We start from the raw sequence: 15,608 nt of genomic DNA, 5'->3' as shown, positions 1-15,608 counted from the left end.
GAAATTCCTTTTCATAGAAAGTACTAATCACAGGTTAGAGTGTTTACCAAGTGATATTTGTGTGATTAATACGATCACATGTCCAGTTACCACCATGTAACGCACACACACAAAAACCAGACGGCGACGTTGTTTTTCTCAAGTCGTTTTTCTACTAAACAAATACCTGGAGACCAATTTTTCCAGTGATTTGTAAAGGTTTGTTTCTCATGTGTATGACAGTTGTGTAATTGTTTCGTATAACACTCTATTCAATGCAACCATTATTGGTGTTCATTCCAACAACCGGTCCACCGATTTTTTTCTGGACTGTTTTTTTTCGGACCGGTCCAGCCAGAAATACCGGTTTTGTACCGGTACATGATACTACTCTAAAGACAATAAACATGTCCGGCTCTGGTGGAATGCCAGGATCAAGAGGCAGGTCATCTGGATGCAGTTACTCTAGCACTCTTTGGCTAAACTATTACAAACAGTAGAAGGGGTGTTAGGCTGGCTAATCTTACTTCTTTAAACAACTATCACTAACGCACCTTCCCTGTGGGAAACCCATCTGATCTTATGATACCAAATTTGGAATATTTTTACACGCACCGCAGCGCATTTGGACAATATGCGCATCACAATTAACAGCGTCAAGGGTCGCCAATGTTCAATCTGAGATGGGTCTTTTCCCTGTTCAATAGACACACAAACGCTGCCTAAAAAATAACCTCCATTTAAAACGTTGACTTGACAGACCGGCAGGCTGTGGTGGCCCGTATCTGCCACAGCTGCACATTGCGGCAAAGGAGAGAGATACTAAAGGACTAAAATACACAAAGGCAGCATTTTATGGGTGCTTTAATATTTCTCCTGGGAAAAATAACATCAGCAAATTTCTTTGAAGCCACAAAAGAAATAACGTACATAGTATTTAAAATGGTAGTAGACACAATTAATGACCAAACAAACCATGCAACATTCCAAGCTTTTAGGAATGAAGCATGCCTACTCTGAGAGATACACAGAATGGATAAGACAATCTTATCTCAATGGATAACACAATGTTATCTCCATGGGTACTACACGAGTATATATAACACAAATAAAAGGATTCTTAATAGGGCTAGACGGTACAATATGTCAAACCTGCTCTAAGCACTCGTCCTAATACTATACCAGAGTCTATAATGTACCTTGACAAAATCTCTAGTACAAAATCTTTCATCATACATGTTTAAAAAAAAGTAACACCTGCAATGTCTGTTCTGTGTCCAAACACTTAGTCTAGGAAAACCAACAGAGTTGTGCATGTGGTTCCATGATACATGAAGGAATGATCAAGTCCTTGAATTCCCCGGGGCCCAGTTAAGATTTAATGTGTCATTGTTATCACACACCTGACATCGCAGTTATAAACAAGCTCATGTCTGTCCATCAATGTGATGAGGACCGCTCTAAACACCTTTAGACTAAGTTGTATTGATGGCGGGAGACAGTCGACTCAAACTAAGAATTATCTCACCATCATAAATACATATCAGTTGAAAGAAAATGATGCTAGGTACACTTGTAGCTGCATGCTGTTCTTCTGACCTGACGAATGCCAATCACACTGGTAGATCAACATAGATGTATTGACTTCAATCTCATATTACACATTGTCCAGTAAAGATGAAGTCAAATTGACTAAATGCGAAGATATATGTAGTTACAAAGTAGCATAAAATGTCACAAACTACTTGTACATACAAATTTCTGGATAGATTTGTTTAGTTCTGAAGAAACAAAAGGAACGATCAGTTTCAAGAGGCTACAGGCACTAAAACGCTGACTAAACCCATGTTTCCGTGCATTCACACCCATGATTATTTCTGGGTAGCAGCCCTGCACTGCTGTCAACCGTTGTTAGAAATTATTCTGAAACAAAGTTTAATTGTAATTTCCAACACAGAAAGATTGGACTTACATTGTACAGTTGTGTATGCCCAAATTATTCACGGTCCAACTCCAGTGCTTGTCTAGGAATGAGCAATTTAATGCTTCTGTGACGTCACATTATGCAGATAGACTCCGTACGCAGTTGCAGAAAGTTCAGGACACACCCACTTCTCTGTCCCAACCATCCTTTTTTTGTGTTGTGTTGAAGATTACAGTTCAACTTTGCTGCAGAATATTTCAATTATATCATACCTACTCCTAAAATACTATTTTTTCTTCTTCAATACTATTTGGAGCATTTGTGGTGTACTTCATCAACTCACAAGTGTATCATCTAATCAACAACACTGATGAATCATAAGTCATTAAAAACAGCAAGTATGACAGGTATGACAACCTTAGCTACATGTTGTGTTATCCTTCCCTGAATGACTACAACTGATATCTAATAATGTTGATTTTTGGTTCCTAAATATTTCCTCACAGCTGCTCAGCTGTCAATTGGACTACAATAAATGCCTCGATTGTTCCCATAGAACATTCAAACTGAAGCTTACCTTGGCATCCTGTTTACTAATTGGCCTATTGATTGATGAAACATACATGTATCATAATCAAGTCAACAATGTACAACATTCCCTGCACTGCACCAGCTGCATCGTACCCTCCAGTTGGCTTTATCTTCTACTGACACGCTGGCTGCGACGGCGACTACTGCGTGATGTCCGACGGAGAAACTCGTCGCAGGCAACTGCATGGGAGTGGGAGTCATACTGCAGAGGGAGGACACAAGTGACGCTTGTTCAAGGTAGCTGTGGATCAAGCAGATTCTGAACACTTTCTACCTCTCAGTCCAGCAAATTGATTTGCATATCTTTCATCTATCAACATTCCTCCTTTCCTCACTTACAAATGCCACATGTTTGAATAGTCCTATCATGGAATGCAGCAGGTTTATGAAATGTTCTCATTAATCATGCAAAAGAAGAGTCTGATAATCACCATTTGTTTTACCAAGCTTCACTTAAAATAAGCTATCTACATACCAAAACTCGTTCGTCAACCCCATCTTGAGTTATAGTATTTTCGCATTTATTATGCAAATAAGGCTGCCATTTGCATAGTTGATATCTATCAATATTTCTATTTTTCTCAGCTACATATGTCATGGCAAAACAGGAAATGCTCCTGCAGTTCAAAAATAACCGCTAGGGGGCCCAAACCTACATGTACACCAGTTATTCTCTGGCCCAAGAGCTACATTTTGTATCTACCACTCAAAAATGACGACCATGGCATGTCAAGAACAAGAGATATCAGAACAGTTTGGCTGTAGTAATGTAAGAAGCTGCTAGGGGGCCCAATATCTAATCATTGCCAGGTCTCATCAAGACCTACCCACAGACCAAATATTAAGACAATCCATCCTGGCCTTCTCCAGATATGATGTTCATCCATACACACACATACAAAAGGTACCGAAAGCATAACCTTCTTGTCGAAGGTAAAAAAGGATTCTGCTCCAAAGCTTATCAGTTTTCCATTTCTACCAGATATATGTACAAATGTATTCAATCTTATTCTTTAGGAGTTATGTTGAAACTCAGGGCTTGAAATGCCCGGCTGCCCAGATGTGCTGAGCAACTATATTTTGTTTGGCGCATCTTACATAGTCTTGGGGAAGTGTTGTACAAGCCACCTACCGCTGTATGCAGCAAGGATACAAATCAACACCAGACCAGGGCTCGCCATAAAGACTGAAATAATGAGCTATCATCATACTGACTTTCAAATTGATATCTTCCTGCAGTTCCCGAACAAGCTGCTAGAGGCTCAAACCTATGTTACGTCTTCCTGTACACAAGAACTATCTTCAACCCAAAAATCTGGACCCAAAAAGTACCCCAAAAAATAGGTCTTCACTTGGAATCCCCAGGGAAGTACAAGAAGGGAACACTGAAGATGATGGGACCTTGGTGATAAGAAAGATGGTGATATGAGGAGATGACCAAGGACAGCCACAGATAGAGGGCTCTACTTCGTCAATGTCACAGGATGGGCAATAGTAATCTGAAAGCAGATCTATCGGTGGCACTGACAGTAGGGGGCAAATCTTACTGGCCACCGAGGCCAATAATACTGCTTTTCTCTTTGGATATTGTAATTGCCACCGATAGATCTGCTTGGAGATTATGGCAACAGGCCTAAGTAAGTAATGCCAGCAAGGAGTGAAAGGAAGCTCCAAGGTAACACAATGTTGGGATTACCATTCTCTTCTCTTTATAGCCCCTGTCTTCTCTGTGTGGCCCTGCATAGTCCTGCACACGTCTGTCATGATGCAGGGTAGGGTGAGGATAGCCTCCAAACTGAGGATCGACTGGATGCTGATGTGGTGGCTGGAAAGACAAGAATCTGAAGTTAGCAAAACCTAGTACCAAAACTGTCCCCATGCTTTAAGTCCAAACTCACAAATCAAACTACTCTTACAAGACTGTACCCCGACTTTTCCATGGACCGCACCATGGACACTTGATTATGGTGGAATTACTCACAGGCCCAGGATAGGGTGGCATTGCCATGGGGGGTGGTCTAGAAGGTGGGTACATCTCATGCATGTAGTCAGGGTAGGACTGAAACGATAGAAAAAGGTTTATGGTTAGCATAAAGTTTCAGTTTTCAGTTAAGAAATCTACTGTTTTCATGAAGAAGAACTTTATTGCACAATTGTACATGGTACAAAGTATGGCAAGAATTCATAAACATAATACAAAGTAGAAGTATAGAATAAAACTGAACATCCTAATTACTAAATACAATACAATAAGGGCTAGTATACGTATTGATATAGCGTTATAATCGAGTTGGTTTAATCATTAGTTTCTGTATTTTTTTCTAATGTGAAAGCAGTCATTTAGATATTTACCTATTTTCGCATTGTGGGGATTGTTGCATTCAAATATATACTCAAAACGGTCTGTAGCATCAAGACTCTTAAAACTTGTACTTGTTTTGAGAAATGTGAATAACTTATTACGTAAAACATCATATCTAGAGCATTCCATGACAAAGTGAAATTCATCTTCAATTTCCTTTGGACAATATGGGCAAAACCTTTGGTCAGGGGCTACATTATAATATCTGCCCCTCTCTATTTTTAACTTATAACTGTCTACTGATTCTTAACTGAGTTATCGCTTTACGAATTTCAACGTTATTTATATCATCAAGATATTTTTCTTGTTCATAACAGTTTTTCGATTTGTTGAGAAAAGACAGTTTTGAATTACTTCTAATACGGCTAAACCACTTTTGTACTCTGTCCTCAAAAAGTGCCTACCTGCAAAACCTGAACTATCATATCTTAACAGCAGAGGAGTCAATTTCATATGAGTTTCCTACAGTCTCAGCCGTATGGAGTCCCCATGTGTACTTTTCAAACCACGAGGAGGACAATGACTCACCCCATTAGGCATGGCCTCTCGCCGCATACCATGAAACCGAGGCCTAGAAATGATGAATGGAGCATGTTGAACATTACATTTCATGACATTTCAACCACAACATGCAACAATTTGTAACACGTCTCCATCTGTCTTCCATGACTTCAGCTTAATTATAGTTGTACATGCTTTTGCTAAGTCTTACTTCCAGAGTTGTAAGGGACTGTACAATATTTACCGAGGGGGGAGGACTGGTCATTAGAGGGTTAAAACTTTTTCCTAGAAACTTCCTTCTATCATACTGGCAAATGAGGTGGGCTGAGCGTCCGCCCCTCAGCGCAGAACGCCGGCATATTTTACAGAATGTATATCAAGAGGATTTTTTATGATCATATTTATCCATCATGACTATTAAGATATCTGAATCAGACCACAGAATAACATTGCATTTCCTATTCTAACCTTATCCTCAGAAGGCTTGTATCTGTTCAGTCATTTAAATATGTGTTTGAAGGTTCTGAAGGAGATCAAATTTTTTCCTAGGCCCTCCCTCCTTGCCAATAATTTTTCCTAGGCCCTCCTCCTATAGCTAGGTGACTAGGTCAAAATGTTTTTCCGAGGCCCTCCCCCCAGACGACTGTCCCTCCCTGCTAAATATCGTACAGTCTCTAACTATTCAGAATATGGTGTCTATTGTCAATGTTGCTTGCAAGTTGGCCAATATGTTGCTAAAACGAGATGTAGTCATGTGTAAATGTTGTATTAGCAAGTCAACCAACTTACTTACTAAGGCCTACCGCCCATCAACCAACATATAACTTATCATCAGTCTCATCAATATGTAAATGTAATGTGATGAACAATAAGGGCAAGTCAATCTAAAGCGTGTCACTGACCTGTCCTCTGGTCTGCCACGATGATCCTTGTACCCTGTTGACAGAAGTCAGAGAATCAATAACTTAACCCTCTTCCAGCTGACACTGTAACAAAACGATCTTGGTGCATGGTCAAACCCACAGAAAGTAAGCAGTGAAAGAAAAAACTTTCATGCGGGTATCTCACTAGTACTAGCTGGACTGCTCCTGGTTTACCTGGCGCAGTTTGGTGCACTCCTGTGAGATACCCACTTTAGTAGAGCCAGAATGTTTGAGCAGGATGTCCATCCGTTAAGTCTAATTTTAACTTAGCTGCAATTTTTTTAACTTTCACAATGGGTCAGATTAGGCAGTGGGATACAATGTACTAGGTTTTAAAGTGAAAACAACAAAACCTAAAATATTATGACTTAAAGGAGAACTAAACTCGAGAAGTCCCGCGCCCATCAAAAAGTATTCAGTATTCTACTCAACTCCCCAAGTACAGTCAAACCTGCCTGAAGCAACCACCCAGGGACCGAGGAAAAACAGTCGCGTTGGACAGACTCACATGTTTCCAAGTTCTGTGTTATACTGTACAGAATTACATACTATAGGTAGATGGGAAATGATGTGATACTGAACAGCATAACTACCATCAGGTTCAATTCAAATTGACAGAAAGATCCCACCAAAAGTATATTTTCCATTATCATTACATCGTGTACAAATTTCTGTCATAATTTTGACTTCAAAACAATGTCTGCCTCTCCCGATCAAATAAATTGTAGCACCCTCCCGCATTGACACGATACGTCTAATAGCACACGCATGCACACACACACAAACACACATAACATCTACATGTAAGTAAGGCATAGGAAAAAGCCCTAAGCAAAAATCTGCCGACCCCAGCCTTTTTTTGGGCCCTGAACGCTGGAAAGGGGCATCATATGAAACATGAGGCATGGCTTTTCAAACATCGGTGACTCTTTCAATTTTTTAGCCCTGACTCACCACCTTTTCATTCCAATATATATTTTCCTGTCTCCTCTGCACTTTAAAAATGAACCAGCCCTGATACGATGCAGACACATATTCAATACTACATTGAGAGTCACAAGTAGCTCTCAAAAAGACTTATATATACTTCACATCATAATTCCAATTAACAAAATATTGTGTATGGTAAGAAACAACAACAAAACATAATGGAACCTGGGCCATAATATTCTCGGCGGAAGCGCTTTCTTCTTGCTTCTTCGTACTCCATGTGTCTCCATCTTCTGAAGTAGAACAACAACTGGTTACATCTACAAGAATTAAGATGATGTATGACTGCATGAAAAACAAACAAGTCAGCTATGAAATCATTGTTGGGTTCAGCTATGTACATGTATACAAAAGATCTGAACTTCTGCTTCAAAGAGAAAAATGTGAGCATTCCCTGAAGCAGCTCTCAGCATGGTAGCTGCATGTATAAACAATGTACATGTGTGAGTGTGAGTGTGTCGGTAGGTGTCACTTGGCGACACCTACCGACACAAAATGGCAGAATTTTACTTTTGATTTCTTCTGTCCAAGTAGCACAAAGTAAAATTATAACAAGACGTCCTTTCAAAGGAATAGTGTCTGAGCTAGAGGGAGATATATTGAACTCACTTCTCTAGTTTTGAAGTATCCATACTCAACTCTATATCACTGTTAGAAGTGCTTTGCTTCAAACTGGAAAATCAAATTCGAAACACTGAACTGAACACTGAGGTCCTGTTCACACATAGCTTGGATTGAATCAATTCAGTTGTGTTCAAACCTATCATTGAAATGCCGCTTGCCCATTCTAGCTAGTGTGAACATTCAATTTGGCTTAGGGCCGGTTTACACGAGGCACTTTGCACGATGATTACACGATGATTGCTGCAGCGCGTCACACTGCCGTGAACCCTGGAGACCTGCCGCGACTTTGGAGAGCGCACGCTTACAAAATGGCTGGATAACAAGCACTGTTGTCGTTTTTCATGTGACAAATGATGGTGTTCTTCTTCTTTTGCGTCGGGCATGGCGCAGAAGACGGTTTGGACGTCGTAGGGACCGGTACCACAATATCAGTCAATGGGGAGCCGTCTTTGTCGCTGTTGCTATCATCGAAGGCCAGGTCAATGAACAGTCAGTAGGAGCGACAGCTTACGAGGAGTAAACAATCAGAAACAAAAAGCCACAGAAATAAGAAGGAAAAGGACATGGAATGATACTCTCTGAACAGACACAAACAGACGAGCTTGCTTTTTTTTTGGCGTGGTTGAGACAAACACAGAAAAGGAGAAATTTGCACATGGCCCCTTATCTACTGCGACAAAATGGGCTGCCTACGACACCGGTCCGTTCAAAGGAGGCTGGGCTGTGTCGCAGACTCCCCACAGTGTGACGTACATCCACCCTGGAGGTGGCACAAGAAAGAACGTCACACCGCGTGGTGAGGCCTGTTTACATGGATAAAAAATCTGTCCTACGACAAGCGTCGCACATTGATCCTGATAGGACAATCGTCGAAAGTGCCTTGTGCAAACCGGTCCATGAACTTAAGTAATGTATACCGAATAATAGATTCTTCATTTTTGTTCTTTCTAATATTCTTCTTTGACCTTGGCATTCTATGACATTAGTATCCATTTTCCGAAATATTTCTTTGCAATTTACAGCACAATCATGTTTTCTCACTTTGCAGCTGCTTTGTATGATTTACAGTATGGCCGAAAACCTTTTTTTGTGGAAAATGATGAGCGCACAGATGTCATCAATATGATCCAATCAACATGGCCTAACAGGCTTTCATGTTTTAGGTTTAAGTTGCTCCGTAATTGTCAGTCTATGTCTTGTGTACTCCATAATTATCTAATAGATATATTCAAAGTTCGGCCGCCATTTTCTCATAATGTCATATACTGCCTTGTTTCGCTACATTACATAAATGTACAGTTTGTTTAGGATTTCCTTCTCACGGAAACGAGGACATTTCCTTTGCTCACAGGTCCAACGAGAGGTCAGTGTCTGCCATTACGAAAAGCGAGGGTTGAAAGATGGCATAAATTATCTCATGAAGATATGCAAATATTAGTGTCAGAGAATTCTTGTAAGTGCAGAATGGTTTGTTTCTAGTCAATTCAAATAATTTCCTAATCAAGTTGACCTGTTCACAATGGTGAAATGTAGTTGTTCAAGTTGGCTAAGCTTTGAACAGAATTGATCTTGCCAGGTGGGAACAGGGCCTAGTGCAACATTGTCAGCCTAGGGAATATCTCCCATCTCCCAGAACTCAAAGTCTGCAGTTAAAACAATTATAAGACTGACATACAAATGTTAGTCTGTAGTGTAGGTCAAATAATAGCATCAAACATAGTGACAATCTAACACAGTGAACCCCCTTGTGGGTGGTCCCAAAGATAAGGTCTATAGTAGCCACCAGTCTGTTTTGACTGTTTTCTTCAAGTCAAAGTCTTAAGTGGTCACAAGAGACTATACTCTAGCCTGGCTGCTGGTTTGCCAATTTGTATTCTCTTCTTGGAAAGTCAATATAAAGAAATGCAAAAAAGATGCTGCCACATGTTGAACCTGTCGCAGTACTGTACAGGGATATCAGTACCATGTACAGGGCAACTGCATACATTTGTATGCAGGACTTGTACTGGCAAAATTGGAGTTGTGCCGGCTGATATCTGATGTCCACCTGCACTTTTAAAGGGCTAAAGACACCAATGACATCAACAGTAATAATTTCCTGAAATTACATAAAACATAATACTATTGTTTAATAAGATAGAAAGTTTCACAACATATTCACACTTCGGATGTCATTGAACATCGAACCATGAAAACATATACCGCCGGCTTTTGATTCTTCCCACCAGGTAATTACATTAATCAGTGATTTGCCTGCTCATGACGTCACAACGAACATGGCAGTCGATTTGGAACTTTGCACAACGGCTCGGAAAGAACGATATTTTTACAAGGAAACGAAATAGATATTGGTATGTCCTTTAATCAAATATCACGATATAATTAAGCACTGTTTGCTAATTATATAATGTTTTTCGCAAGCCCTTGTGTAAGGTTCCGAACCGGATGCTGTATCCATTGTGACGTCATGAGCAGGTATTAGTCACAGTGACTGATTAATGTAATCACCTGGTGAGAAGATCAGATAAGAATAAAGAGCTGGATCCATGGAAGTATGGTTTCTGATGGTTCAATGTTAGATAACATCAGAAGGGTGTGTATTTGTTTTAAACGTTTATATTCCTTCAATAATAAGAAAATGTTTTCTTTTGGTGTCTTATGCCCTTTAAGTTAAAACTTGCAACAACCCATCATGACTGTCCATGTATAAGATGTCTGAGGGTTTATTTGGATATCCTTTGTACCCCAGGCAGTGTATAAAATAAACTGAAGTTTTTACCTAATTTTTGGGGGAAAAGTGTAATCTAACGTCCAGTATACATCTGGTTGATGTAGAAACATGTCTGAAATTAATTTTGATAAAAATGAAAAAAATGTAAAGTTTCGGCAATCCAAGTTACAGTTCGAATTTAACCGGGGTTCGGATTAGGGCGCAAGAATATGCTGGAAATGCGTGGTCGTCACCCTGATTTTTGCCACCTATTGCTTGGTGATCATTATAGCTGAGCAGAGATTTGTTAATCTCCTGAAAAGCCTAATAGATGGGTTGTAGAATTTTGTTCGCCAACAAAGCCTTTAAGTTAGCTTTTGTATTTGTCTACTACGCTTTACCAGCATATAAGCCGTTACCCTGGGAAATTTTTTTCTTCAAGCAGCTTCGATAAAAAAGTATCAAGAAATGATAATTTTGGGTCCAAAAATAACATTACAGTTTCTAACTAAAATAAAAGGACAACAGACGATACCGACAATTACATCGGAACGCAGCAACAAACCGCTTTTTGCAGAAATAATATACACGATGTACTTTTCTTGGCAGAATTGTACCCCTGAGAGTGTTGGCCTAAATACGATGTAGTAAAAGACACTTTGGTACAAACCCTAAAGATGTGCATGCAACCATATATACATGCCATAGGCTATCCTGTGTCAAACTGCAAATGTTGGCACTCTTTTACTCATCTTCATTTTCCTTTGTGTGTAGATGATGATAAATTCAGGTCTAATGCCTGTTGCAAAGCACATACATGTAAATGCATCAAACCAGAGGAATAACATTAATATGGCTGCTGATCATTTCGAGTGACTTTAAAAGCTGGTTATCTTGCTAATAGATGAACCTGTTGAAGTTTAAATCTCTCATTCCGCAATAATTGAGGCCATAAAATATGTCAAAAGAAGATACACATAATGTCATGTATATTCTACTTGACAGTCTAGTGTTCCACATATTTCAATCTGTTAGTGATGAGTTGTGTACTTGGGACATATCCTCAAAACCCCTGTGTGCAATGATGGCTTCACAAAGTTTCTTTGAATAATTAAAAGGACTGTTTGCCTTTTATCCTACCTATAGATGAGTTAAGCAGAGTCAGCTTACCAGGAACCCTACTTACCTGCAGAAGGACGTGGATACCTGAATTGTGAGATCTTGTCATGGGGCAGGTGTCCTGATCAGGGAACATGCCCGTTCTAAAATTAGATGTCATTTCAAACTGTAGTGGCATCCAAAGAAAAAGAAAAAAACCTACCATTCTGCCGATAGCACTGATGGTAAAGCCCTTAATGCTGACTGATGTCTAGGGATAATTCTCAACAGTCTGTACTGGTACCAATGTGGTGTTGTGGAAGGCACTGTCATTGTTGTACTGCAGCCCATTACAGGCATTGGTCAGTCTTCTCGAAAAGGGAACAGTCCAACAAACGCGGTTTGGCACAACTGCTTGCTGCAGATTGATTGGGCTTTGCTGCCTCATCTTGACGGGTTTCCAGACTAAACAAGTGCTCAGAATTCCCACATGGATGTAAGCATTCCTGTATCATACCACATGGCATGAGGCAGGAACTCTAACTTAAGTCTGGGACAGTTCTGGGAACTTCAACAGTAAGTAGGCCTGACCCACCAATGTCAAGCAATCAGGTTTAGAATATTGGCTCCACATGCAAACTGCTTTGCTCCACCCTGGTCATACCTTGGAAGATATATTCCTCCACTACTGCTTGCGACAACAAATGCTTGCATTTTCACAAGGAATCACCAGCAACATAACTTCTCCTGTGAGGAAAGACCTGAGGTACAGGAATATGCATGTGCATTAATTGTCCCTGAGCAGATGGATTCCATTCTTTTGCTTGATCATGAACTGGCAGTCTTTCAACTTGAGAGGTCTTGTTTTGAACTTGCTGACATTGTGGGCAAAATGGGCACACACCGACTTTGTTGAAAACCTGTGAGGAGACATGTTAGTACCTACATTTGGTGTACTCACATACTGAAGACTACGTGTATTCAAGTGAGTCAAAAGACAGAATACAATGTACACCTTGTGCTGAATGCTCCTGGAATGTCAAAAGCTACATTGAATATATGATAAACTATTGCTGTGACTGTAACGTTACTGTGTAGAGACACAGAGCCAGCCCTTCTCAGTTGGACAAAAGAGTACAGAAAGCCTGTCAAGCCAGGCCTCCAAACCATCAGGAGGCAGAAGAGTGGCGGTTGGCAGCTTTCAGAATCATATTCTAAAACTTCAGCTTGGGTATATGATGTATGCAAGGTTCCTTCCAAGAAAGAATCTGTGTTATGTCCGGTACATTCTTCAGCAACATATTTTCAGTCCGAATCAGCATAATGGCCAGGAATTGTCCTAAGACCATCAACAGTCCAAACGCTAACCTCGAAGAAGCACCATCGGGTCTCCGAACACGTTCTTCGTTACGTGGCGCATCATGTCGTTTCTTTTCTCCATAGTACTGTCTTCTGCTGCGACGACATATTGCTGACAAGTCCACATGTTCATCAGGCGGGAACATCTGGCAGAGGGCAGCAGCACAGTTGGGCTCCAACTCCTGACAAATATGGGAATACAGACTTGGAATTATGGAAGCAAAATTAAAGCCCCTTAGGCCACACCCATTTAATTTCTTGGTTCTTGGATTTTTTTCAGAAAAAAATTGAAGCGACAGGGAAAAAAAAAAAAAACTTTCCAAAAAGTCTTGGGTCAAGATAGAGGCTTACATAAGATGAAGAATGACAGGAATGATTATGCAAGTTTTCAGTCTTCCATGGCACATCTTATGCAATGAATTCCTCTCTTTCATCTAGTACGACATTAATTATTCAACCATTTGTTTAGTAAACAGATAAGCATCAAAATACAATCTAAGTATTTGTGCCATGACTGGGAAATCACTGTTTTGATAATAAGCAGGGTGGGTTGTATTTGTCAAATAGACCCCTTTCCAAACTCCGGTTTCATTTTGAATCTGCTCTCGCGAGAGCTTAATCTGGCGTGAGCGCGCATGATTTGAGTACGGGAGCAGTGAACAAGCTAAACAATGGCGTCCCCAATAGAAAGCAATCATCTTTGGTGGAGAGATGTTCTCCCCCTCGGTAAAATTCGTAGATATATATGCATGGCAAAAGTAGATAATATTGTTGTGGACACTTGGACTCGATATCAGCCAGTAAAATTGTGAATTTCCGATAATTTTCCACAGTTCCTAACAGGCTGTTGAACGCGCACAACGCATCGTACATTTTGTATATGTTTACACCGCATGCTTGTAGTTTCCCCAATAATGTTAGCTCAAGTCGAGAAAAAATCCAACAAAAAACGTACACATTTCGGGCTGGGATCCTTGTAGCTACGTAGATAGAAATATACAGAATTTTAGCAGTTGTGACGGTAATTTTGATGATGCCAACTTCGCCTGGAAAACGCGCGTTGGGAGGGGGTCGTGTCTTCTGTCTAGCCTTTCTTTACATCGCTTCACCTGGCGATATTTTACACTTCCGCTGGATGAAATCCCACAAAAAAACGTGAAAATGTATACTATAGGCTTGAGCTTATGGTCCTTTTGGTTAGGAATTTAGCAGAATTTTGGCGGCATCTTTTGACGATTTTCTGAAATACCAAAACCTATAAAGTACGTGAGTAAAGATGGAGTGTTTTCACTTTGCGCCGTAATATATGTATCTTAAATTTCCGTCGGATGATATAACAAAAACGTGAAAATAAAGGCTTGAGGGCTTTGCGAGTAGAAATGTCTTTGACGATATTTTAGTGCCAAGATTAGCTTGGGGAAGTTCGGCAGAGGAGCAGGGGGCATGTTTTACTTATTTATTTCGATTTACCACATTTGTGGAAGGATTGACATAACAGGTGAACTATCACCTTTTCAAGACCATCACCTTTTGTCATCCCAGACCGGACTGTAAGGTTTGGACCATCGCAGTTTCTTTGTAGCGTTTCATTACATCACTTTTCGCGGCAATATTTTAGATTTCCGCAGGATGAAACCCCACAAAAAGTGAAAATATCCGCCAGGGGTCCTTCAGTCCTCAAGCCAATATTCTTTAACGTTTTTGTGGGGTTCCATCCAGCCGACAGATATCTAAAATATTGCCGCGCAAAATAATTGAAATGAAACGCCACATACAGTGGAAAACACACCCTCACTCCTTCACTCACATACTTGGAGTCCTCTTTGAGTCCTCAAGATTAAATTCTTGGCACCCAAAAAGATCGTTAAAAATGCCGCCGGAATTCTGCCAAATTTATACTCAAAAGGACCTTGAGCTCAAGCCTACATTTTAATGTTTTTGTGGGATGTCATTTGGCAGAAATATAAAATATTGCTGAGCGAAGTTGATGTAACACTGCACAGAAAACAAGACCCTCCCCCAAACTCGCTAATATTATTGGGGAAACTACAAGCATGCAGTGTAAACATATAAGCATTATATCACTGTAGCGCGCGTTCCACAGCCTGGCAGGAACTGTGGAAAAGTAGCAGAAATTCACAATTTTACTGGCCGATTTCGAGTCCAAGTGTCTACAACAATATCATCTACTTGTGCCATGCATATATATGTATATCAACGGATTTCACAGAGGAGGAAAACATCTTGCCGCCCTTCTTGAGTTATTTTCTTTCAAAGTCTGAAATAAAATTGGCTCCTGGAGTGTTAAAAAAAACTGCCACACCAGACATTAGACCTACAATCTCCCTCCTTGGAGCTATCTACCACTCAAAAATCATCACCATTGGATGTCCAGAACATGAGATATCAAAACCAGAAGTTCTGCTGCAGTACCATAACAATCTGCTAGGGAGCCCAAAATCCAATCATTTTGAGGTCTTATCAAGACATACCAACATACCAAACATTAGAGCTGTGTACCTAAACAAATTTTAGGTACAGGTACGG

At 40.2% G+C, this 15,608-nt stretch overlaps 1 protein-coding gene and 1 long non-coding RNA gene across 4 annotated transcripts in view; one reads left to right on the top strand and one right to left on the bottom strand.

Moving 5' to 3' along the window:
• Window positions 1–825: 825 nt before the first annotated feature.
• Window positions 826–15,608, bottom strand: part of LOC136444389 (YTH domain-containing protein 1-like) — a 46,592-nt gene continuing 31,809 nt past the window's right edge. For 2 of the 3 annotated variants that reach the window (XM_066441919.1, XM_066441921.1), the window contains 7 exons: window positions 13,071–13,243; window positions 7,436–7,503; window positions 6,260–6,293; window positions 5,385–5,427; window positions 4,476–4,553; window positions 4,191–4,319; window positions 826–2,696 (listed from right to left, as the gene is read on the bottom strand). In XM_066441919.1, the coding sequence (XP_066298016.1) occupies window positions 2,601–2,696; window positions 4,191–4,319; window positions 4,476–4,553; window positions 5,385–5,427; window positions 6,260–6,293; window positions 7,436–7,503; window positions 13,071–13,243 (621 nt within the window). In that variant the 3' untranslated portion in view covers window positions 826–2,600. The remainder of the gene's footprint in view (window positions 2,697–4,190; window positions 4,320–4,475; window positions 4,554–5,384; window positions 5,428–6,259; window positions 6,294–7,435; window positions 7,504–13,070; window positions 13,244–15,608) is intronic. The other variant, XM_066441920.1, reaches the window with a different exon arrangement.
• LOC136444392 (uncharacterized) lies at window positions 2,631–5,507 on the top strand. Its single transcript, XR_010757258.1, has 2 exons — window positions 2,631–2,731; window positions 3,734–5,507. It is a non-coding gene; the product is annotated as an uncharacterized lncRNA (long non-coding RNA).

The sequence above is a fragment of the Branchiostoma lanceolatum genome, chromosome 11, assembly GCF_035083965.1.
Source record: "Branchiostoma lanceolatum isolate klBraLanc5 chromosome 11, klBraLanc5.hap2, whole genome shotgun sequence".
NCBI lineage: Eukaryota > Metazoa > Chordata > Leptocardii > Amphioxiformes > Branchiostomatidae > Branchiostoma > Branchiostoma lanceolatum.
This window is presented reverse-complemented; position numbering and strand designations above follow the sequence as displayed.